The 25,104-nt window shown below is 59.8% G+C and overlaps 1 protein-coding gene across 2 annotated transcripts in view; it reads left to right on the plus strand.

The window, feature by feature from the left end:
• CELSR1 (cadherin EGF LAG seven-pass G-type receptor 1) overlaps window positions 1-25,104 on the plus strand; it is a 142,219-nt gene that overhangs the window by 91,216 nt on the left and 25,899 nt on the right. For both annotated transcript variants that reach the window (XM_043440781.1, XM_043440780.1), the window contains exons 6-20: window positions 3,876-4,033; window positions 5,079-5,242; window positions 5,623-5,748; window positions 7,971-8,137; window positions 13,228-13,413; window positions 14,383-14,496; window positions 15,299-15,473; window positions 16,120-16,261; window positions 18,228-18,348; window positions 19,975-20,158; window positions 20,504-20,605; window positions 21,198-21,292; window positions 21,667-21,876; window positions 23,017-23,200; window positions 24,676-24,819. In XM_043440781.1, coding sequence (XP_043296716.1) covers window positions 3,876-4,033; window positions 5,079-5,242; window positions 5,623-5,748; window positions 7,971-8,137; window positions 13,228-13,413; window positions 14,383-14,496; window positions 15,299-15,473; window positions 16,120-16,261; window positions 18,228-18,348; window positions 19,975-20,158; window positions 20,504-20,605; window positions 21,198-21,292; window positions 21,667-21,876; window positions 23,017-23,200; window positions 24,676-24,819 — 2,272 coding nt within the window. The remainder of the gene's footprint in view (window positions 1-3,875; window positions 4,034-5,078; window positions 5,243-5,622; window positions 5,749-7,970; window positions 8,138-13,227; window positions 13,414-14,382; window positions 14,497-15,298; window positions 15,474-16,119; window positions 16,262-18,227; window positions 18,349-19,974; window positions 20,159-20,503; window positions 20,606-21,197; window positions 21,293-21,666; window positions 21,877-23,016; window positions 23,201-24,675; window positions 24,820-25,104) is intronic.

Raw genomic sequence — 25,104 nt, forward strand, 5'->3', positions numbered from 1 at the left:
ACCCTGAAAGGAAACTGTACTCAGTAGCAGCCCCTCCCAATCCAACACCACGCCAGCCCCCTGAAATCACTCCTCTCCTTTCTGCGTATCTGCCTGTCCCGGGCACATCACATAAACTGGGTCACACAGCGCGTGATGTGTGTTGCCTGGCATGGAAGGCTTCTGTGCCTGGCTCCTCTCACTTGCCGTAACGTCTTGGAGGTTCACCCACGTTGTTGCATATGACAGTATTTCATTCCTTTTTGCTGGCTGAATAATAGTCCGTTGAACGGATATACCACATTCTGTGTATCCATTCGTTTGTTGAGGGACTTTGGGGGTGGTTTTGCCTTTTAGCTGTTGTGAACAGGGCTACTGAGACCTTTTGTGAACAGGTTTTTGTCTGAGTCCCTGCGTTCGGTTCTCTGGGGTCTGTTCCCAGCAGCGGTTTCGTGGGTCACCAGGGGCTCACGCTCAGTTCTCAGTCGTGTCCGGCTCTGCAAACCCACAGACTATAGCCCACGAGGCTCCTTTGTCCATGGGATTCTTCAGGCAAGAATACTGGAGTGGGTTGCCATGCCCTCCTCCAGGGGATCTTCCCAACCCAGGGATCAAACCCGCATCTCCTGTATCTCTTGGACTGCAAGCGGGTTCTTGACCACCGAGCCTCCAGAGAAGCCCCGGGTCTCGTGGTAGCTGTGTTGAGCTCTTTGAGGACCCTCGTCCTTGTGTTCTGAGTCGCTGCAGCTTTGGTTCCTGTTACCCACAGCCTTCCCCCAGCTCCCTTCTTGTTCTTCTGGCGATCCTGACCACACGTGGACAGTTGGCCTGGGTATGAGGCTGGCCGGCCCGGCGTTCTGCTGGTTCTGGAGCAGCACGCTGCGCTGCGGAGTCGGATGCTGGCCCTGGAATGTTGTGGCTCCTCCCCGAAACCTCCCTCTGCGTCTCTCCTGCTGGTACTCACGGTTCTTACTCTGAGGGTGCTTGGTTCTGTGGGCCAAAGCGCTGTCTCCTTTGGCCCAGTGGTGGGTGGATCTGGAAGCAGGAATGAAGAAGCAGATGCCGATCCGCGTCTGTTTCCCCCATTGCTGCTTTAATGAAGTAACGCCAGACTCCGAAATCTGTCTGACCAGTGAACTCTGTCTCAGGTCCGTAAGGGCTGCTGTACCTACAAATGCTGATTTTTTGGTTTTTCCTGTTTTTCCATTTTCCTCATCATTTCCGTTTGAAGCCAGTGGCTCTGAGCTGCTGATTATCAGCAGCAGTTTACAACAACCGCAGTTGTGTAAACAACAGCTTCGTTTCATTAGCGCCTCCCAAGTATAAATGCTGTTTACGTCCTTCCTCTGGAAGGCTCACACCCATCCCCAAAAATGTAAATTGCAAGTTGTAAAGATAATGCGAGGCTTGCACATCTGGAGGACGGTTCTTTCCCCGGGATCGCACCTAATACTTAAGCATCTCGTAATAGGCACTTGGACGTGTTCTCTAAAGGGGGCTGCTATTACAGAGCGAGAAAGCAGGTTATTTTTTATACTTATCTAACTGTTGCTTAACCAAAGGTGAAATCTTTAAGGGAATAGCTTAGCCGGCCTTGTGATCTCATCAACTGACGCAAAAGAAAATGGAGAGGATTATGCGTGAGCTGGGATATCAAGGGGCAGGGTGAGCCTTCTGCTGGATTTACCTGAGAAGGGTTCGAGGGAGACTCCAGCGTCTTATGTTGATGTCGCTCTGGAAGGCCCTGTAGTGCAGAGAGGATGGGTATCCTAACATTAAATCTTCGTCTTGTAGACAGAGAAACTAAGGTGTAGTGATGGCCTTGTCCGAGTCAGATGGTTGGCCAAGGAGGAAGCAGAAGGCTCGGCTGGGGTTGCCATGTACAGTGATGTAGGCTGTGCACTGCACAACTCCAGAGGGTAATGCCAGGGTGAATGAGGCCTCCTGGAGTCACACTACTTGGCTGCCCGGCTGAGCCCCTGTTACCAAAAGCTCCACGTCCTGCCCTTTGGCCCAGCATCCTCAATCAAATGGATACTTTTTTGGTTCCCATTAAAAAACTGAAGGTTTGGAAAGAAGAAAACCTAAGGTTTGGAATGAACTGTATAATTGTTATTTCCCCGTTAAACGACTTCGAGGATAATTTAAATTCTCTATGTTTTTACAACTCCCAATTTCCAATATTATCATAAAGAAGCATTGAATTGCATCATTATAAACTCGACTGGACCCCAGAGCTATCACATGGAGGCCCTGAGCCCTTGCTCTTGGGGCTGACGGATGGTCCCCACTGGGACTGGGAGCAAATGTTCCCTGTGTGCGAGGAAGGAGCCCCCGCGTGTTGCATGCGGATGGTGAAGCGTGGTGGCCCTCTGGGTTAGGCAGCATGCCCCCTCACAGGAGGCAGGGCTTGTCAAGGTTGTGCAGATGGGGAAGGGGGCTCAGGTACCTGGCGCTGCCCGAGCCTGCCATCTGCATTTCCGGAACAGTGCCCCGGCCTATATGATGTGGCTGGTGTGAACAGGCGCTGCGTCTCCCGCTAAAAGGAGCCTGATGGCTGTCGCGCGAGTGTGCTGGGTGTCTTCAAGGGCCAGCTGGCTGGGGGACTGGTGACGAATGCCCAGGATGAGCGGGCTGCCCAGGGAGAGGGCGTCAGTCCTTGGATGTGAACTCCAGCCTCCCCAGTTGGGGAACCCCCTTCTTCCAGAAGTGAGCAGGATGCCCCCTGCATCATGGTCCCAGGGGATTCTCCTGACCAGCCCTGGGCAGGGAGACCGAGTGTGTGAGTTTCGGGGATGCCGGGGAAGGCGGGGAGCTGGGGAGGACGCTGACTGCTGGTCTGGGCACAGAGGGTGGCTGACCTCGGGCCAACAAAAGGGGCTGGAGGGTCATCCCCAGGCCAGGAAGGGCGTGAGCCCTCGAGGGGTGACTGTGAGCTCCTGGAGTTGCCATCTTCGTGGCCCAGATGGGGGTACCCCGCCTGGTGGGGGAGCGCTGACTGTGCAGCCTGCACCCCAGAAACCAGGTCTGGAGGTGCGTGGACACAGTCCAGCCAGAGCTTGGACTCACACGGATATTCACAAGGAGGGGTCCCGGGGCTTTGGTGTTGGGAATGAAACACAAACTGGGGGTCTGATAGCAGACAGGTCTCCCCCGTCCTGGAGACGGGCGTCTGGGATCAGCTGTGTGCAGGGCCTCCCGAGGGCTCCAGGGCACGGTCCTTTTCGTCTCCGTCAGGGTCTGGGGTGCTGGCGCCCTCGGCTGTGGCAGCGTCACCCGCGTCTGCCTCCATCGTCACACGACGTCTCCCTGGGTGACTGTGTGTGTGCCTTCCTCGTAAGGACACCGGTCACCTGGATGAGGGTCCACCCTGCTGCAGCATGCCCTCAGACCAACAGTTAGGTCTGCCAGACTCCAGTTTCCAAACAAGGCCACATCCTGGGGTTCTGGGAGGGACATAAGTTTGGGGGGCTCCCCGTTCACCCAGTACGGCTGGTTTGGAGGCTAATTTAAAACCAGGCTGGTGGGGTGTTGGGGGGGGCGTGTGTGCCGGGGCTGGGGGTCCGGCTGGGGGCACTGGTGGGGGGTTGGGGGGGGGGCGTGTGGGCCGGGGCTGGGGTCTGGCCGGGGGCACTGGTGGGGTGTTGGGGGGCGTGTGTGCCGGGGCTGGGGTCCGGCTGGGGACACTGGTGGGGTGTTGGGGGGGGCGTGTGTGCCAGGGCTGGGGGTCCGGCTGGGGGCACTGGTGGGGTGTTGGGGGCGGGGCGTGTGTGCCGGGGCTGGGGGTCCGGCTGGGGGCACTGGCGGGGTGTTGGGGGCGGGGCGTGTGTGCCGGGGCTGGGGGTCCGGCTGGGGGCACTGGCGGGAGGTCACGCTGACGCTTTCTCGTCCCCCAGCCCAACATCGGCCGCCTGGGCCTGCCCCACGGGCCGTCCGGAGAGAAGGTGGCTGTGGTGACCGTGGACGACTGTGACACGGCCGTGGCCGTGCGCTTCGGCAGCTTCGTCGGGAACTACAGCTGTGCTGCCCAGGGCACTCAGAGCGGTTCCAAGAAGTGAGTGTCCCGGGAGCGGGCCCTGCAGCGTGTCCCGTCCACGACTGCTGCCCCGGAGGGGTCGCCCAGGACGGGACGCCACGCTGGGCACTCTGGGCCTGGAGTCCTGGCAGTCCCAATCTGGGGTGCAGTCACGTTTCCTCCCTCATCCCTCAATATGTCAAAGCCCCCCAGAACAAGTCCCGTTAGACTCATCTGCCAGAGCGGTGGCCCGGCCATGCCCAGGGTTGTGATGGCCGGCGTGCTGAGCCCAGAAGCCGCCGGCCAGCCCTGTCTCCACGGGAGCCCTGGCTTTTTTCCAGAAAGTGCTGGTCCTTGCGATCGAGGGCTGGGTCAGTGAACCCTCTGTTAGATCCAAGTGTCTGTGTCACCACTGGATGCCGGGGTTCCCGGGGCCCGTCCTAACCCTGGGCAGAGACATGCTGAGGTGGACGTTTCCAATCGCAGGGCAAGACGGGTCCGTGCTGGACTCAACTCGGACTGCTTGGGTGGGATGTTCACTAAGCTCTTTGAATCCCACGGCTAGTTGAGCCTGGTCTGCTGGGGCATCCGGCATGGAACACGCCTGTTTCCTCGGCTCCCCGCCCCCAGCTGTGGGGCAGGGGGGAGCCCCCGGCTCAGTGATGGGACGGGTGTGCACCTGCAGAGCCAGGGTTCGAGTTTGCCGTGACCTCCGCTCAAGGTCGTTGGGGACCAGAGGCAGGTGGCAGCACTGTTCGGCTCTGTGCGTCCTGTTGTGGTGTGGATGGGCCAGGCCAGCGGGCAGGACTCGGGGCAATCACCCGAAACCTCCGGTTTGTCAGGATCTGACGCGAGGGGGGAAACTGAGGCACGGAGAGGCTGAGAGCCGGGGTGGCCCCGGAAGCAGGATCTGCTGCGTGTGTTCAGGCCTCTCGGCCGCCTGCCTCCTTGGCCTGCCCACCTGTTGGATTTACTGCTGCTCAGGGTGACGCGCAAGCCCCGCGGCTCAGGCCGCAGTGACTATGGCAACGCCAGGGCCCCCCTCGGAACCCCGCCGTCTCAGCGGCTGACCTTGCCTCCGCAGGTCCCTGGACCTGACCGGGCCGCTGCTCCTGGGGGGCGTCCCCAACCTGCCCGAAGACTTCCCGGTGCGGAACCGGCAGTTCGTGGGCTGCATGCGGAACCTGTCCATCGATGGCCGGCACGTGGACATGGCCAGCTTCATCGCCAACAACGGCACCAGGGCAGGTGTGGCAGGGGCACTGTGGGGCCGCGGCGGCCAGGTGGGGAGGGCCACCTCCACCTCTCAGGGGTTCGAGCCCATGGGCCCAGCCGCCCTGGGGCCTGGTGTGGCTGTGGCGGGCCTGCTGCCGACCCGGACGCACAATCCCAGGTCCCCAGGTGGCCTGGCCGGCTGGCGGGCTAGGCCTGCGGCCCTGGGCCTCCAGACATGGGCGTTCCACGCTGTCTCAGGCCCCCAGAGGGGCCTGGGTCCACATGCCGCCCCTCCAGCTGCGTCCATGGGCTACGCCTCCCTGATGCTGGGTCGGTGCTGGGAGGCACGGAGACCCCCCACCCCACCCCCTCCGTCTCCCGCTCCAAGCCCATGCCCTGCACTCTGCCTCCAGGCTGCGCTGCTCAGCGGAACTTCTGCGACGGGACCTGGTGTCAGAACGGGGGCACGTGTGTCAGTGGCTGGAACACGTACCTGTGCGAGTGCCCACTCCGCTTTGGCGGCAAGAACTGCGAGCAAGGTGAGCGCTGGCGGGTGGGTGCCCGGCGCCCCAGCCTCCCCGTGACACGTGTGTCGCCAGGCCTGGGTCCTGGTGGGGAGCCAGGGGGCGGGGCAGGCCCAGGGCCTGGGCTGGGGGCACCATGGTGTGTAATGTCGGAGCAGAGGCTGGGCACCCAGGACGGGTCTGCAGGACCCAGCCCTTTGCGTGAGCCGGACCAGCGTGATGTGGGGAATCCACGAGGGTCAGAGGAGCAGGTGGGGCCTGGATGAGCCTCCTTGGGGCTGTGTGTCTCCTCACGGGCACCCTGAGGCCTGCAGGGGCAGCTCCCCAGGCCCCGTGCCCCCACGCCCCTTCTCACCACCCCAGGGCTCTGCCGGCTGGCTGCCTCCCCGCCGGACCGCACACACTGTGGGCATCAAAGCGTCGGCCCCCCCGACCCCGACCCCACCCCTGCTGTTGTAGAGACTGGCAGGTTTTAAATGATTCGTTCATTTTGAAGCAGCACGGTATTGAATAAGAGTCATGATTTAAAAACCATTGACACTCCTTAAAGTTACGGTAGACCGAAAGGGGCAGATGGAGGCCAGATCCGCTTGGACCCTCTCCCTGGATCTGCCTTGGAGACGTTGTTGTTGTGCAGTTGCTCAATCACATGTGACTTTTGCAATCCCATGGTTGCCAGGTTTGGAGTTGCCCGGAGCCCGTTAGTGAGTTGATAGCCTGGGGAAGTCCTGCCTGCAGCCGCCCGCTGGCCCCCAACCCACAGACTCTCCATAGAAGGCAGTCGCTCCTCACCCCAGCCTGCACGCCCCGAGGGATGGGCTCGGGGTTCTCCTGTGGCTGTTTGTGGGAGTGGGGACCATGGCTTCCCTGAGATTCTCTTAAGGAGCTGATGTGCAGAAATAGGCGGGACCCGTGATGGGATGTTCTCTAGGGGAGCAAAGTTCACAGTGTGGGCAAGAGGGTGGATCTAGCTGGCAGCCCACCTATGCTGGGCTGCCCACCGTGCCCAGGGCCGCAGCAAGGGAGCTGAGACATGTGATGTGGGAGCTGAGCCATCGTGTTACGACCGCAGTCCTTGTCTGGGACGCAGTCACTGCTCAGGACCCCAAAGGGCTGTTCTCCGTGTAGCAGGTGGGCGTGGCCCGTGCGAGCCCCGTGGCCGGTTAGGTCCAGCCCCAGCTGATCTCCACATCCAGGAAACTCGGGTCACGGGGAGGGGCAGAGGCCCCTGGGGGACGCAGCGCCATCGGGCCGCCCGTGCCCTCAGAGTTCCTGTTATGGAGGCCGAGAGCCTGGCTCCGACTGTGCCAGAGCAAACAGCCGCCGGGGTCTGGGTTCCTGAGGGCAGGAAGCAGACGCCGGTGCTGGCGGGGCTCAGGCGCTCCCAGAGGCGGCCCCCGCCTGGCGTGCCCCGTGCTGTTCAGCACCTCCTGGTGAAGGCCGCGGGCCCACCTGGGACCTGGGGGATATTCTGGGAGGGGCCCTGAAGCCTGTGATACGCAGCAGTCTGGAGGCAGAGTGGCGAAGCTGGGTTGGCTCAGCGTCACCCCGCCCACCAGTCTGTCTGGCGCCCACAGTTTTCCTAAGTGTCACAATTTGGAGGAGGCTGCTGGGCCCCCCCAAACCATCTGGGAACCCTCAGCTGGCCGGCAGCCTTCCCACCTCTGTGCCCATCACCAGGAGGAGAGAACAGTCGCCCTTGTGCCTCGGGGTTGGAAATCCACCCCAGACGCCAGCTGACGGCGGGGTGGGGGGGGTCAGGCTGAGGGTTGAGGTGTGTGTGCGGGGTTCATTGCGGGCTCCCAGGGTCCCACCAGGAGACCGCCCTCCCCACGGCCCCTGTCCCTGCCCTGGGTTCCCCACCCAGCTGGTGTGTGTCGGGGGTGGGGGTGGCAGATAGACTAGGCTCTCAGGCCGCCCACTGAGCCCAAGGGTCCTGGGCTGTCCCGCTCTGCCTGCGAGCCCCTTCCCACACACGGGCCTGCTTGAGAACCCCCAGGCCCGAGCCTCACTCTCCAGGAGGCTGGCCTGTGTCATGGGGGGTGAGAGGAGGTTTCTGCAGAGCCCAGGGCTCCTGGACGAGTGCTCTAAAGTGGAAGTCTGAGATCAGTTCTGCATTAAAATAAGAAAGGCCCAGGGTTTCTCCCCTCCCCCTCCCGGGGGCCCTGTCCCACCCTCTGCCGATGAAACGGACTCTCGGGCCTTCTGATGCGAGGAGCCCATGTCTGTGTCCACAGCCATGCCCCACCCCCAGCGCTTCAGCGGGGAGAGCGTCGTGTCCTGGAGTGATCTGGACATCACCATCTCCGTGCCCTGGTACCTGGGGCTCATGTTCCGGACCAGGAAGGAGGAGGGCGTGCTGATGGAGGCCACGGCGGGCGTGTCCTCCCGGCTCCATCTCCAGGTGAGCGAGAGCCCCGTCCCACCCCGGGTGCGTGCAGGACAGGTGTGCACCTGCGTGAGGCAACCAGAGGCTGGGGCTGTCTGCCCTGAAGCCAGGCCTTCCCACTGCCCTCGCCTGGTCACTTCTCTCTGCCCACGCCGCTGGTGGTCCTCCCCGTGAAGGACCAGGAGAATGTGACCACCCAGTGCCCAGCATCAGATCAGTCAGCCTGACAACGTTGCCTGGGCGGGGGCTGGGAGCTTGGAGCCGGCAGGGAACCCCCTTCCCTTTTCCCGCCTGCCCCCCACCCCCACCTGCCGCTCACCCCCTCCCTATCCCACCCCCTCCCCGGGTCCCTGCTCAGGTGTGTCTCCAGCGCAGGCCCGTTCAGGTCACACTGAAGGTGCAATGTGTACCTCCCCCGTAATTACAGCCACCGTTGTTTTCCCCTTATTAACCAGGAATTGTATCCATTTAGCAGGCGGCCCCAGCAGCCAGCGCTGGGCCAGAACATGGCAGGCACTATTCTGCCCGGGGATGGGGTTTCCCTCTGTGGTGGTTTTGCTGTTGGAACAAATTAAATTGGCTGATTCAGGTGATGAGTGGGCGCTCACAGGTTGTCACTGGCAGTGGGGTCGCTGTCGGAAAAAAGTATGCTTTCAATGGAACAACACCCAAAGCCACAGACTCCCGTATTGTCTGAGTAATTAAGGTCTGGGTAGCTAATTCAAACGCAAAGGGTTTCTGCCAGGAACCGTGGCCAGCGCCTCCCTGTGGAAGGCTGGGTGGCAAAGGTGGTGACCTCAGGGCAGCAGGGGGGATCTTCCAGACCCTGGTGGCCACCCAGAAGGCCGCCCCAGGGCCGTTCCCAAAAGCTGGTCAGCTGGGGATTACAGCTGTTTCCACACGACGCTTGTGGAATGCAGGCCTCCCACAGCCTGTGGGCTTTGGGGCAGCCTCCGAGGTGTTCCCAGCCTCTGCAGTGGCCCAGACAAGGTACAGAGTTGTCTTGCAGCCCAAACAATTTGGCTGATTGCTCTTAGGCGCCCTAAATCCACCTCATTGTCAAGTGGGAATCACTTGGCTGCTGCTGAACACTCTCCTAAATCCGGTGACAAGACCTCAGGTGGCAAGCAGCTACTGCCAATGCTCCGGGATCATTCTGCAGGCGTTGCTTTTGTTGGTGGACATACGTCATTTCATTGTGGAGCTGCTGGCTTCGGGGTTTTGTTAGCAAGGACAGCGAGAGAGATTGGCAAGGCAAGTTTAATGAGTTGACTCAGGCTTCTGTGAAACAAAAGGAAACAAAATATGAAAAGGTGAAAAATTGTCTCCTTCGGTTGACTCTCAGTTAAGACTGAAAAGCGAAGTACGTTATTAGTTGCCTTGTCTTTATAATCAGCTAAGCACATTTTCTGTTTTCCATCAAGGTTTCTTCTTTGGCCCATCGGGTATTGGTAAGCATCTCTCTCAGTTAGCAAACAGGTGGTGTTTTCAACCATTTTGTTATTGTTTTAACTGCAGGACAGAGAACGTTTGCTGTGTGATTTCAGACCTTTGAAATGTGTTGAGACTTGCTTTTGAGCCCTGCATTTGGTGATTTTTGTGAATGTTCTACCTATACTTGAAAAAAAAATATGTACACTGCAGTTGTGTTCTGTAGTTTTCTGTGTATGTCAAGTAGGTGACGTGTGTTCATGGAGCATTCAAATTTTTTCTGTCCTTATTGATTTAGGGCGTGTTCACTCAGTTACTGAGAGAGGTGAGTCAAGAATCTCCAGCCTTGATTGTGGCTTATCTCTCACTCCCTCTAGATCTGTCCATCTTTGCTTTGTAGATCTGGAGGCTATGTTGTCGTTGTTTAGTTGCCCAGTCGTATCCAACTCTTTGTGACCTCATGGACTGCAGCACGCCCGGCTCCCTGTCCCTCACCTTCTCCCAGAGTTTGCCCAAGTTCACTTCCATTGCCTCGGTGATGCTGTCCAGCCATCTCATCCTCTGATGCCCTCTTCTCCTTTTGCGCTCTATCTTTCCCAGCGTCAGCCACTTTCCCAGTGAGTCGGTTGTTTGCATCAGATGGCCAAGATACTGGAGCTTCAGCTTCAGCATCAGTCCTTCCAACCAGTATTCAGGGTTGATTTCCCTTAAGATTGACTGGTTTGATCTCCTTGCTGTCCAAGGGACTTTCAGGAGTCATCTCCAGCACCACAGTTTGAAGGCATCAATTCTTTGGCTTCTGTCTTCTTTATGGTCCAGCTCTCCAACCATATGTGACTGCTAGAAGACTGTAGCCTTGACTATATGGACCTTTGTCAGCAGAGTAATGTGTCTGCTTTCCAACACACTGTCTAGGTTTGTCATCGCTTTCCTGCCAAGAAGCAATCGTCTTCTGATTTCATGGCTGCAGTCACCATCTGCAGTGACTTTAGAGACAAGAAGAGGAAATCTGTCACTCCTTCCACATTTCCCCCTTCTGTTTGCCATGAAGTAATGGGACCGGATGCCACGATCTTAGTTTTTTTAATATTTAGTCTTAAGCCGGCTCTTTCACTCTCCTTCACCCTCATCAAGAGGTTCTTTAGTTCCTCTTCACTTTCTGCCATTAGCATGGTATCATCAGCGTATCTGAGGTTATTGATGTTTCTCCCGCCTATCTTGATTCCAGCCTGTTACTCACCCAGCCCAGCGTTTCTCATGATGTGCTCAGCGTAGAGGTTAAACAAACAGGGTGAGCGCAGACAGCCCTGAGGTACTCCTTTCTCAATCTTAAATCAACCAGTTGTTCCACACAGGGTTCTAACTGTTGTTTCTCAGGAGGCAGGTAAGATGGTCTGGCATTCCCATCTCTTTAAGAGCTTTCCAGTTTGTTATGATCCACAGGGTCAAAGGCTTTCGTGTAGTTGCTGAAACAGAGGTAGATGTTTTTCTGGAATTCCCTAGCTTTCTCTATAATCCAGTGAATGCTGGCAATTTGATCTCTGGTTCCCCTTCCTTTCTAAACCCAGCTTGGAAGTTCTTGGTTCACATAAGGCTGAAGCCTAGCATGTAAGAGTTTAAGCATGACCTTACTAGCGTGGAAGATGAGTGCAATTGTCTGATGTTCAGTACTACCCTTCTTGGGAACTGGGGTGAGGATTGATCTTTTCCAGCCCTATGCCCACTGCAGGGTCTTTCAGATTTGCTGACATATTGAGTGCAATACCTTGATGGCATCATCCTTTAGGGTTTTGAGTAGTTCTACTGGAATTCCATTACATCTGCTAGCTTTATTAACAACAGGGCTTCCTAAGGCCCACGTGACTTCACTCTGTAGAATGTCTGGCTCTGGGTGATGTTATTAGGCTGTGTTATTAGGTGCATACAATTTTAGGATTGTTTTATCTTTCTGGAATATTGACTCTGTTATCACGATGAAAATCCTCTTTATCTTTCACAGTTATTTTTGCCTTGGAATCTACTTTGCCTCCTGTTAATATAGCTATGCTAGCTTTTGTTGGTGTTTATGTGATGTATCTTTTTCTATCTTTCTCCTTTCAACATTTCTGTTTCTTATATTTCAGGTTCCTTATATTAAGCAGTGCACTAATAGTATTTTTTTTAATGTGCTCTGTATTTAATTTGAAGTTAGGTTAGTTACAACACTGTTTTTTTAGATTTCTAATATGTATTTTTGGAAGTGTAGTTGATTTACAATCTTACTGTATTTAAACATGGTAGCTTGAGTCTTATCTCATGAAACAAGGAATACATGCATCCAGAAATAAAAGTCTGCTGGTACCTGAATCAGTCTCCTTGAAAGCTCTGTGGGTCCCATTACTATTTTTCTGTCTGTGTCTGATGGTTCTCTCGTCTGGATTCCCATGAGTCTATTTTAAGACACTGTCCTCTCTCCTCATGTACTTGGTTATTTTTGATTGAATGTTGGACATCATGTTGAAAAGCGAGAGACAGTTTGAAACTAGGATGGTGGTGCCATTATCCCCTATGTTTGCTTCTGGTTGCAGCCCTCACCCTGGGCAGGCTCAGAATTCCACTTCCTTTCCTCCCAGGCCCATGAGCCAAGAAAGCTTCGCACAGCTCTCAACGTCAGCGGTTCCTCCCAGAGCCCTCTGACAGCCGTATGGCCAGGCACTGAGCACATTTCTTCGGATCCCCATTTTCTGCCTGGTTGTGCTTCTGTCACTTGCAGTGGCTTGGGTCACTGGTGCCTCGGACAGCTGTGCTTTAAGATTTTGCCTCATTATCCCGGGTGTGCTCAGGAGGCGGGCTGGTCCAAACTGCCCAGTCCTTCACTGGGAACCATGTGAAAGGGGTTCCATGATCATCTCAGAAAGGGAACCATGATCTCAGCATTGCCCCAGCTATGTTTTCTTAAAACATGAACATCTGAGGCCAGTTACCATGCTGACTTCTGTCTTTTCCTACATACATTTGAACATGGTGGCCTGAATCTTATCCCATAAAATGAAACATTTACATCCAAAGATAAGAGCCCAGTAGTCACCAGAATCTGTGATTGTTCCCGATACTTAAGTCCAGTGGGCTCCATCTTACTTGATCTCTTCTAATGTTTGGTGCTTCTTGCCATAGAAGAAAGGCTTTCCTGGTTGCTCAGTAGGTAAAGAATCTGCCTGCAATGCAGGAGACCCTGGTTTGATTCCTGGGTCCAGAAGATCTGCTGGAGAAGGGATAGGCTACCCACTCCAATGTTCTTGGGCTTCCCTCACGGCTCAGTTGGTAAAGAATCCGCCTGTAATGAGGGAGACCTGGGTTCAATCCCTGGGTTGGGAATATCCCCTGGAGAAGGGAACGGCTACCCACTCCAGTATTCTGTCCTGGAGAATTCCATGGACTGTATAGTCCATGGGGTCGCAAAGAGTCGGACACGACTGCGCGACTTTCCCTTCACTTCACTTCACCATAGAAGAAGGCACGTGATTCTGGAACGTGTGACAGCAACAGCAAATTAGACGCTGCCCGATGTTTAAGCCCGCCCGTGACTCAGTGCCCTGCTGTGAGCCTGTTGGCGTGACTTTGTTCCTTAAGAGACTGCAGTGTGTTTGTACCTTGTCGTCGTCGCCCCGATCCCCATCGCTCTTCCCGTCCTGCAGATCCTGAACAGCCATGTCCAGTTCGAGGTGTCCCACGGCGCCTCGGACGTGGTGTCCATGCAGCTGTCCAGGTCACGCGTGACCGACGGGGAGTGGCATCACCTGCTGATTGAGCTGAAGAGTGCCAAGGAGGGCAAAGACATCAAGTACCTGGCAGTCATGACCCTGGACTACGGCCTGGACCAGGTGAGGGGCCTCTGCAGCCTCTTTGGGACGGACCCCTCCTGGGCCTGCGGGGACGCGGGGGGACCCCGCCAGGGGCCTGGTGCTTGTGGATTTGGACAAGTGCTTTCTGGGCTCCCCTGAATTCGGGTCTCCTGTTCCTCCTTATGCTGGGGTCCTGGGTGCCTGCACCTCGTCCCTGCCTAGACGGGCAGCTCCCGGCGTCAGGAACTGGACTCGGTCCAGCTGTGTGTCCCCGCCTGGCTGCCAGCCATGCCTCCAGCAGCGGTTTCTTGTAGCAAAGCTGGCCTGAGCCACAGCCGTTCTGTGCTCTGTCTCTGGGGTACAGAGATGGACCTGCGTGGGGGGAGCCATGCAGCCGAGGTGCCGGAGGGGGCTGAGGGGCCCCGGAGAGGTACACCTGTCCCAGCTGGGCAGGTGGCATGCCAGGCAGGTGACTCAGAGAACGCTGGATCTGCAGGGTGTGAGCCAGGTGACCGGAGGTGTGTCGAGGGGACCCCCACACACTGGGGGGCTTCCCTGTGGTTCCTAAGAGCTCTTGGAGTCCAGGCTCTTCCCGCACCTGGTTCTGGGAATGAACAGCTGCTGTGTTCTGAGCTTGAGGATCCGGCTGAGACTTTCCTAGTTTCCTGCCACCACGGATGAGTTTGACGTTTTCTAGTTTATCAAGCTTTCTTACACGGTGGCTCATTGGCGGTGCCCAAGACGGAAGTAGGAGGGTGGCCCACGTCCCCAAGCCGTCCACCGTGGCCGGGCTGGGACAAGGACGGTGTCCTCCGGCTGCTCCCCCCACCCCGCCCGTCTCACACATACACAGCTGTGCTGTCCATGGAAATGGCTGAGTGGCCCCCTGTGTGAGGCAGGGACGCCCCCCAGGCCGTGGGGAGGCCCAGTGTGGCTGGGTTTCAGCCTCTGAGCGCCCTTCCCAGCCGGGTGTCTGCAGGCAGTGGCCCAGCCCCTCTCTCTGCACAGGACACGATGCAGATCGGGAACCAGCTTCCTGGGCTGCGGATGAGAAGCCTCATCGTGGGGGGCGTGTCTGAAGACAAGGTGTCCGTGCGCCGCGGCTTCCGGGGCTGCATGCAGGTACCCCGCACGTGCGCCCTCCCCGACCCCCGCCCTGGGCCTCCACGGTGGCCTCAGGGGCGGCCGGCACCGCCGTTGGTGTCATTGATCGTCCTGCTAGTTTTCAGAAAACGAGTTCACTTGTCTAATCGCCCACCCAACTTGAGCAGATCCTGTTTCCCACCTACGGCCCTCCTCCTCCCCGCCTCCCCTCGAGTTCTGCACACCCCGCCCCCAGCCACCCCACCATCCACCTGCAGCCCTGCCTTCATGTCCCGTCCAGAGCCTCCCTCTGGCCGCCTGCTGCAGCAGCCCCCATCCTCACCTGGACCGGCCCCACGGCCGTCCCCTAGACCGGCAGCCCGAGGGAGCTGTTTATAGCGATTCCTCGCTCGTGTCCGTCCGCCCCCAGCCTCCCACTGCAGGCAACAGCCCTTCGCGCCTGCCCCTGTGCCCTTGCACCTCCGTTCTGGCCCCACGGTGCCTTGCACGTCGCCTCCCCTCTGGACAGCCCCTGCACACCCACCTGCTTCTCCCAGAAGCCGCCCTGCCCTCCATCTCCAGCAGCTGCTCTGCTTCATGCTCCCTCTGTGACCCCCACCGTGGAATTATCAGAACATGGAATTATTCCGTCTTCATCCCAGACGGCCTGAACCCCGTCCTGGGGTCCACACCTAGGGAGGGGCAGCAGTGCCTGCATCCTGGCCTCACTTTTGCAGCAAGGGACCCAAGAGAATCTGGGGTTCTCTTCACCCCTGGCTCCCTTTTGGGGGTTCCTCCAGCCCTGCCGGACTGACTCTGGGCCCCCCTTTCTGAAACGCAGGGAGTGAGAATGGGGGAGACGGCCACCAACATCGCCACGCTGAACATGAACGACGCCCTCAAGGTCAGGGTGAAGGACGGCTGTGAGGTGGAGGACCCCTGCTCCTCCGGCCCCTGCCCTCCCCACAGCCGCTGCCGCAACACCTGGGACGGCTATGCCTGCGAGTGTGACAGAGGTGGGCGCCCACCCGGCCCTGCCTGCACCCGCCCGTCCACGGGGGGCGGCGCCTTCGGTGCTTTAACCCACCAAGGCACGCCGAGCCGGGCGCTGGTTCCGCCGTCAGCTCTCTGCGGGTCTGTGGTGCCCGGAGTGGTGTCTTGTGACTGAGGAGGGGCCCCTGTCCTGTCTTGTCTTCACCTGCGGCAGGGACGCTCCCGGGTGTATCCTCCGGGCACATACTGATAGAGGGGGCAGGAGTGAAAGGCACACATTTGCGAATTATATGTTGGGTGCTCGCCTCTGACTGTCGAGGTGATGCTTGGCTGGTACTGCCAGCTCCCCCAGCCTCCCCTGCCCCCGGGCAGCCTGGGAGGCCCTGTCCTCCGTGTTTCCAGGTCGGACCCCCTGAGCGTCTGACCTTCCCATGATTCCGAGGGCGTGTTTCCAGGTCAGACCCCCCGAGCGTCCGAGCTTCCCGTGATTCCGAGGGCCTCTGCGGCTTTTCTCCGCAGAGCAGCCTGGAAAGGGGGTCTTGGGGCGGCTGCAGATTGCGAACGCAGCCTCGCGCAGAGGGTCTCCGCCCACCTCCACCCCGGCGGAAGGCGGACCTGCGGTGTGAGAGGCGGGTCCCGGGGTGGGGTAACACTGGCCTGTCCCCGCAGGGTACTTCGGGAGGAGGTGTGTGGACGCGTGTCACATGAACCCCTGCAGGCACGTGGCGGCCTGCGTGCACAGCCCCGAGTCCCCGCGCGGCTACGTGTGCGAGTGCGGGTCCGGCCACTACGGGCAGTACTGCGAGAACAGGTGAGCGTTCCCGGCGGCGGCGGGCCCTTCGTTTCTGAACCCCAAGTAGGCGTGGTACCTTTTGATCCCCTCCATCTGATTCTCCCTTCATGACCACTCAGTGAGTTTACAATAGCTTCATTACAGCATTTAAAAGCCTTCCCAGGTGGCTCAGCGGTACCGAATCTACCTGCGATGCAGGAGACATAGGAGATGTGGGTTCGATCCCTGGGTCGGGAAGATCCTCTGGAGGAGGAAATGGCAACCCACTCCAGTATTCTTGCCTGGAGAATCCCATGGACAGGCGAGCCTGGTGGCCTATAGTCTGTGGGATCGCAAAGAGTCAGACATGACTGAGGGACTAAACAACAACAACATGTGGTTCTGGATAACAAGGACGTGTTTTCCACTTTGGTGTGAAATAAATGAGAATCCAACTGGGCATCTCTCACCAACCCCTGCTGAGCTTGTTTCCTCCCCACAAACGCACAGCGGAGCTCGTTTATCCAGAGCCCAGCTGAGCACAGAGCAGGCAGGGGCTGCGATGTGGGAAGGCGAGTGTAACTACAGAAAACGCTTTACCTTTCGAGTCGGGGGTCGTAATCGACTCTGCTCTGCGTTGTCCACTGGGGGCGCCGCGCTCTCCCGGCCCCCCGAGCCCAGGAGTGTGGGCCTCAGAGGTAGGGGCCGCGGGCTCTGCACACACCAGACCTCAGCCCCTTTGAGAGGTGGTGCAGTCGCGGCTGGTGGTCCCGGGCCAGTGCCGGCCACACGGTGCGGGAGCCGTGTGGATGCCAGCCTGCTCTACCCGGCAGGGACCTCGCTCTGTTCTGCCCGCTGGGCACCAGAGTGTGTGCTGTCACCCCGGCCGTGGGCGGGAATCACTCGGCACCGCCCAGCCTGCCCGGTGATGGTGGGATGGTCAGGGAGGTCGAAGGGCGGGGCATTCCAGGGGGCACAGCAGAGGGCAGAGCCGGCGAGCAGTGATGGGATGAGGCCTGTCTGAGGGGCTCAGAGGGTCAGTCAGTCCCGGGCAGAGCTGGCGCCTACTGTCCCAGGCAGCTTCTGGGTTGGGGAGACTCCCAGGCCTGAGTGGAGGGCCTGCCCGCAAACTGGGAACAGGGCTCAGCTCTGTGGAGGCCACAGGGGCCCCGCAGGAAAGCAGTGGGGGGAATCAAGACTGGGTGTCAGAGAGCCTCCGACTCTCGGGTGGGATGTGGCTCCAGCAGTGGAAGCCAGAGGCCAGGGCACCGGCTGGGAGGCCGTGTGGTGTCCCTGAGGCCTGGCGTTGCCTGTAGGGCAGGGCTGACGCGGCAGGGGGAAGGGGCAGGATGCCACGGCTCTGGGGTCCCCACCCTGTCGATGCAGATCCGTGAACAGCAGACTGGAGCCCCACCCAGTCCCAGTCGTTCGTAGTCCCCCAGTGTGTACACAGTCGGTACTTAATAACTGCTGGTTAGGTGAATGGGTGAGAAGGAGGGGTTGACAGCTGGTGGGCCGGCGGATGGAAAGCCATCAGCCAGGATAGTAAACATAGGGCAGGCTTTCATTTTGTGGAGCCTGAAGGACACGTGTGTTGGGTGGCACTGGGTCATGGAGAGCCAGCCTGGCATGAACGGGTGGTTGTCACCCTCCCCTTGGGCCAGGCGTCCTGGTGGGGCTGCTGGGCAGTGTGAACCTGCTGACATGGTGCTCGTGGGAGGCTAGGTTGGGGCATCACCTGTGTCTTCCCGGGGGAAGGGAAAAGTGGGCAAACCACTGAAATAGCAGTGTTGTAGGTGACCCCTTCCAGACTTGGGCCCCTGAAGGCTGGGCATAGCTCATGAAAAGCTAAGGCCTTCAGTGGAGGCCAGCAGGGGGAAACGGACCACTCACAGGGGTGGGGGGTGCCCAGATCCAGGCCAGTCGGGGCCCAGGCCTCCAACCTCCATTTGGTTCCAAAAAGGGGCAGTTACATACCTTCCACGGCTGTCTGATTTCCCAACAGAATCGACCTTCCATGCCCCAGAGGCTGGTGGGGGAACCCCGTGTGCGGGCCTTGCCGCTGTGCGGTCAGCAAAGGCTTCGACCCCGACTGCAACAAGACCAGCGGGCAGTGCCAGTGCAAGGTGAGGCCTGCAGCCCGTGGGCCCCGGGGGGCGGGGTGGGCACACGCGTCCACCTGCACAAGAGCCCGGCGCTCACCCTGAGTACCCCAGGCCTGCCGGCTCAGCCCCACACGCGGCCCTCGGAAGCTGAGACGTTTCCGTGAGTTTGCCTCATCTTCAGCAGCAGCCATGGTTCCCCCCGGTTGACCGTTTTTCGGGACTTTTATCAAACCACCCAGCAATGACCAACATTCAAAATATGAGGGACTTTCCTGGTGGCTCGGGACTTTCCTGGCAGCAGTCCAGTGGTCAAGACTTAGCCTTTCAATGTGGACAGTGTGGGTTCAATCCCTGGTCAGGGAACTAAGATCCCATGTGCCCCATGGCCAGAAAGCCAAAACATAAAACAGAAGTAATATTGTAACAGATTCAGTAAAGACTAAAAAATGGCCCACATAAAACATCTTTTAAAAAATATAAGTAAATAAATATGGCTAGCGTTGCCCACTCCCCCCGCCTTGGATACCTGTCGCCCTCACCCACAGCCTGTGTTCTCAGCCCAAATCACGTGGAACCCCGGCCCCCTTGGCCTCCTGGAAATCACCACGTACCTTCAGAATATTGTGTCAACAACTGCCGTGAGCTGCCAGTAACTTGAATCCCAAAGGGAAGGTCTGTCCGTAACAGTAGCTGCTGGGAGGGACGCGCCGTCTGGTGGCCGGGCCTGCTGACCCAGGAAGGGACCCTGCCCTCACGGGGCTCTCTGCAGCCTTTGGCGCTCTGTCTGACGTCTGCGTGTTGCTTGGGGTCTGAAGAATCTCAAGGGCCCCAGCAGAGCAGGACCACGCAAGCCACGTGGTGGTAGATGGGGTCGTAGCCTCAGTGGGGAGCAGGGCAGAGGGGAAGTGGGGAGGGTACTTGGGGAAAACATGCCTAGGTTTTTTGTTTTTTTTTTTCATAAAAAGTTATAGCAAATGCAGAAAGGACTGTGAATGGTGATAGTGACGTCCGTGTCCCCTCCCAGAGTGACTGCCCATGTGTAGTGCCCCCTCCAGCCCCTGAAGGCATGCGGTTGGAACTCCCAGGGGACAGTTCCATGTCCCTGCCTGACACGGAAGCCTGTGTCACTGTGTCCTGGGCCACGGGTTGCCCAGGTCACCACCTATCCCAGGTTCCAGCTGGCGACCCGTGGACCTCTGGGGACTGAGTGATCTGCCAAAAGCACTGTGGCCCGTGAACCACCCAGCTGGGCATCAATCCAGAACTTTCCAAAACCGAAGCCTGTGTTCTTGACCATCACCCCAACCTGCCCCATGACAGATGTTCAGACAGCTCCTAATTTCTTACAATTATAAAAAAAACAACTCCATCAGCCGCCCTGGTACCCTAGTGCATAGATCGCCACTGAGTCTCAGATCCTCTTTAGGACAGAAGCTGGCCCACAGTTAGTAGCACTTGCTGAGATGTGAGGGAGGACCCCCTGCCCCATCTAGCACGGGGTCCCAGGTGCCATCGGCCTGGAGGCCGTGGGTGGACGGCAGCTGTTAGGCCGGCCGGCCGGGCTGGAACCCTGACGTCACTCAGGATACGTCCAGGGGCGGGGCCTCTGCGGCGCTGACATCCAGGCTCTCCTTCTGGCTCCCGCAGGAGAATTACTACAGGCCGCCGGGGCAGGACGCCTGCCTGCCCTGTGACTGCTTCCCGCACGGCTCCCACAGCCGCGTCTGCGACATGGACAGCGGCCAGTGCAGCTGCAAGCCCGGGGTCATTGGGCGCCAGTGCAACCGCTGCGACAACCCTTTCGCCGAGGTCACCGTCCTCGGCTGCGAAGGTCTGCATCGCCCTCGACCCGCTCAGGCCGTGTGGCAGGGACAGGCCACTGTGTGTCTGCCTCTGGGGGGGGTGGTGAGGGGTGTGCATACGTGCACTGCACTCCCCTGGGGCACGGAGGGCCCCCAACAGCCTTGTGGTCATATTGTGTCTGCCTGGCTTTCTAGCGGCTGGCCCCCCAGGAGGCGTGGGTCAGCACCGCTGTCCCCCTCCCCAGTTCTCACAGCCATGGTGGAGGCACGTGGTGTCCGGTTCTCAGTGGGGCTGGGCTCCCTTCTGGGAGGAGCGTGCGGGGAGCACCACACACCTGTGGGCCAGGCTGAGCGCCTCTCCCCTCTGTCCCCAGTGATCTACAACGGATGCCCCAGAGCGTTTGAGGCTGGCATATGGTGGCCACAGACCAAGTTCGGGCAGCCAGCCGCGGTGCCATGCCCCAAAGGGTCTGTGGGTAAGTACCACGGGGTGTGGCCCTTGGCCTCCTTTCCAGGCAGGACGATCAATGGCATGGGGGTCGCGGGAGGGCTGGCCAAGGCATCGGAGCTCACCAGATGTTCCATGTTCAAAGATTTCCTTTAGCCAAAGTGCCAGGGGAATAAGATAACTTTTTCGTCAGTTGTAAATGGCAAAACCTGGAAAGAGCACATGGAAAATGTGAAGAGCACAGTGGTGGGAGGGTTGGGAGGTCTCTTGGTGAGATGGAGGTGATGCCTGCACCCACACCCCGGAAGGTCCAGTGAGATGATGCAGAAAGCACCAGCCCCGAGTGGGATCAGGGCAGTCCCGTGGACACGGTGGGCGCTCCAGAGACCACCCAGCGGATTTATCTTTTCATGGACTCGCTCAGCTGCCCACCCGTAGTGTAACTGAGCAGCCCAGGTCAATTGTAAGGTTGTGAATGTTGGGCAGATGTGGGCGTGGCCCCAGACCTGAGGGAAGAGCGGTGTTGGCTTCATGGCTACGGCACCCGCGGGCCCTGGGCCAGCCAGGGGTTGGTTCACAAGTCAGCTTTTGGGCTCGACGAGTCCTTCCCTGCTCCCTAGGAAACGCGGTCCGGCACTGCAGCGGGGAGAAGGGCTGGCTGCCCCCGGAGCTCTTTAACTGCACCACCGTCTCCTTCATGGACCTCAAAGCCATGGTAGGCTGCTCCCTGGGGTGTGGGCGGGCGCTGGGCGTCCAGGCCCGCGGGATCGCGTGGTCCCAGGCCGGCCGAGGCCCAGGGCCGCACGGCTGTTGGGGCCCCTGGTCGGCCATCTCCTCCTCCCTTTCCAGACCCCGGCCCGCGTCTGGGTCTGCAGACTCGGGGTCCCTGCCCTGGTCCTCCTCCACCTGGGCTCTTTCTCCAGGTGCTTTGGAGCCTGACACACCCTCCTTCTGAGTGTGCCACGGCCATCTGGGGGTCTGGGGGTTTTTTAAACTTCTTCCCTGAGAAGGGGGTTTCCACTGGAAAGCGACGGGCCCTGTGTCCCGGGAAGGGCCCGGGGCCGACTTGGCGCTTGCTCCCTGACCCAGAACGAGAAGCTGAGCCGGAACGAGACGCAGATGGACGGGGAGCGGTCCCTGCGGCTGGCCCGGGCACTGCGAAATGCCACGCAGCACACAGCCGCGCTCTTCGGCAACGACGTGCGGACGGCCTACCAGCTGCTGGGCCGCGTCCTGCTGCACGAGAGCAGTCAGCAGGGCTTCGAGCTGGCGGCCACGCGGGACGCCGACTTCCACGAGGTAAGTGGGTGGCGGGCACGGGGCCCCCCGCCCCTGCACGTCCCGGGGTCCAGGTGGGGCTGTGACCGGCCGGCGCGTGCAGTGTTCTCGGGGCAAGACCCCACTTTCCCCATGTGAGCTCAGGCCCGCTCAGTGAGCAGGAAAGGGGGCTCGCGAGGGTTAGGAGCAGGCCTGACGGGGAAGACAGTGATGTTGCTTGCACACCAGCGTCCGGGGTGGTCCACCTGAGTCAGCCCGCTGACTGCCACACTCATCCTCTGTGGAGCCCACTGTTGCCCGGCTTTACAGTTTCGGAATCTGCGGCACAGGGGGCCAAGGGCACGCAGCCTGTAAGAGGTGGGCGCCGGGGTCTCCCGGCCCCTGAGGTCCCGATCTCGGGTGGCCTGGTGTCCCCCTAGTGACAGCCCTGCGTTGTGTTCAGTGTTTGGTCCCTAAGAAGCGTCTGTTGAGAATAATCAGTGAGGAGATGCGTTCATCTAGCCTATAAGCTGCTCTTGTGTCAGGGGGTGGCTGGCCTTGCCTCGTGTTTCCGCTTTACTCCTAAGGCCTCCCGGTCCACGCAGAGCCCCCGGGGAACCTTCCTGTCCGTGCTGAGCCCCCCGGGAACCTCCATGCAGAGTCCTCAGGGCCTTGGAAGGTCCTGTCACCTGCATTTCAATCCAGGCCTGAGGGTTTGGGCCAAGGGAGTTTTGTTCCCGTTTCCAATGGTTTGCAAACAGAAGTTTCTCATCCTGCCTTCAGTCTGGGTCATGGCCCCCCCCCACCCCGAGTCCTCGCCACCCTGCCCCCCGTTCATCTGCAGTGTTCGAGGAGAGGGCGTCACCGGAACCGGAGCGCACCAGGCATCCCTGTGGGCTCAGCAGTGGCCAGGGGCCCCAGGCCTGGCTCTCCTGGTGGGTGGGGTTGCCGACGTATCCAGGGGGCGTCTCTGCCTGCCTTCTCCCCTGGGCATCTCGGGGTGAAGCCCTGCAAGGCTTCCCCAACCATAGAGGTTAGACCCCAGCGTCTCTCCCCATCTCTGACCGTCTGGGCCCAGCCTGGTCCTGAAGGCTCCCCAGAGCCCGGCCCTGTCTCCTTAATCAGGCTCCCGTGGGCTGGCCGCTCGTGAGCTGAGCGCCGCCTGTCTGTCTGTCTGAACAGGACGTCGTCCAGGCGGGCAGCGCCCTTCTGGCCCCAGCCACCAGGGCCGCCTGGGAGCAGATCCAGCGGAGCGAGGCCGGCACCGCACAGCTGCTGAGGCGCTTCGAAGCCTATTTCAGCAACGTGGCCCGGAACCTGCGGAGGACGTACCTGCGGCCTTTCGTCATCGTCACAGCCAACATGGGTGAGGCCGCGGCCCGGCAGGGCAGGGGACCCCCAGGGCCCGTCTGCAGTGCCGCCTCCCTTGGCCACGTCTCGGGGACGGGTCGACGCAGGGAGGATCTTGGTGGTCCACAGGCCTTGCAGAAATAGGGATGGGGCTGCCCGGGGAGGCGGGCTCGAGGGTCTGGCCACAGGTCCAGCCTTCAGGCTCAGGCAGAGGTGCAGACCCTGGAGGGGCGGAGACAGGCCGCTGGTAGCAGGCGCAGGGGAATGCCGCCCCCCACACCTACCGCGCCGGGCCGGGGGCTGAGCCATCCACACAGCCAATGCCTGTGGACCCCGGGGACCCAGGACGCGCTATTCTGGGCTCCGGGCTTAAACAGTCGGCTTCCTTCCTAGAGAAGCAACCCTGATGGTGGAGCCAGCCCCACCCGCCCAGACGGAGCAGCGGAGACGCTGGAGGGGGCTGTCCTGCCCGCGGGGCTCCTGGTCTCCCTCCTGTGTTTATTAAGCTCCCCTGTGGGGCCTCAGGCAGGGCCCCGGCACTGCCCCTTCCCTGGGAGTCTCCCCTTAATTTCTGGGATCATCTGTCTTCAGAGGGCTGAGCCCTTAACCCAGAGCTGGCGTCCCTGTCGTGGACCCTCGGGCTCACGGGGAGGGGCCCTCACTGCTGACCAGATGCTCACGCTGAGCATCCGGGACGCTGAACCTGGGACGCTGGAGTGGAGGAGGGCGTGGGACGCTGTCATCACTGGGGCAGGAGGGAAGGGTGAGCGCCCAGGGTCCCTGCCTCCGTCTGTGGAGAGGGTCTAGCAGAAATGGCCTGCAGACTCCCGGGGCAGACAGGACGCGGGCACCCGAGGGGCGCCTGGTGCAGCCTCTGTGCCCCAGCCCCTTCGAGAGGCAGGTCCCGGCCAAGCCTCCCAGCCCCTCTGCCTGCACACCCTCCAGCGTCCACCCCTGATGCTCTGGGGTTGGGACCCTCCCCCTGCCCTGGACCGAGAGAGTCCTCCTGGGTGCTCCTTGTGCTGGGGCCAGCCTGTCCACTTTCCCAGTCCTTGGGGCCAGCCGCCCCTGCCTCCCGCGTTCAGGGCTCCTGCTGCCCCTGACCCTGACTGCCGGGGTGAGAGCACCCCTCTTTCCTGTGCAGTGACTTGAGGGTACCCTTCACAGAGGGGGTGTTGAATCAAACAGCTCAGCAGCATGACCTGGGGGTTCACCCTGGGGCCTGCAGGGGTGACCATCAGGAGGGACATGGCTGCAGGGAAATGACACTCCCATGGGGTGGGGTGAGGGGCGCCCCTCCTGAAGCTCCCCAGGTCCCCAGGTCAGGCCCCCAGCTGTCTGACTCAGCCAGAAGTGGGCGTCAGTTCTATTCAAAGGGGATGATGACCAGGGACAGCCCTTCTGGGCCGTTCGGAAGCAACAGGGGTCTGGGCGGGCTTTCCGCGGCAGGGGTTGGGAGCCGCGTGTGATGGCGTCCCCCCCACCCCCCAGTTCTCGCCGTCGACGTCTTTGACAAGCTGAACTTCACGGGAGCCCGCGTGCCACGGCTCGAGCACCTCCGGGGCGAGGTCCCCAAAGACCTGGAGTCCTCGGTCTTCTTCTCGGAGGACTTCTTCAAACCAGCCGAGAGGAGAGGTAGGGCTGATGAGATGTGGGGGCTCCCCCGGGGGCTGGCAGGTGGGGGAGGACAGGGGGAGCGGGTCAGCCTGCCATGGCCCCGGCCCTCTGCCCTGCACCCTGCAGCCTGGCCTTTGCCGGCCCAGTGGGAAGGGCAGCCACGGGGATGCCTTGCAGAAATTTGGCTGATTTATAACATGGTGACGGAGTGAACGCCCACATTGTGTGTGAGCTGGTCTTCCTTGTGCAGTGAAAAGCTGCCTCTCCATGGATGTGAAACGTTAGACTCCTCCCCGACCCCCC

Source organism: Cervus canadensis, chromosome 21 (assembly GCF_019320065.1).
Source record: "Cervus canadensis isolate Bull #8, Minnesota chromosome 21, ASM1932006v1, whole genome shotgun sequence".
NCBI lineage: Eukaryota > Metazoa > Chordata > Mammalia > Artiodactyla > Cervidae > Cervus > Cervus canadensis.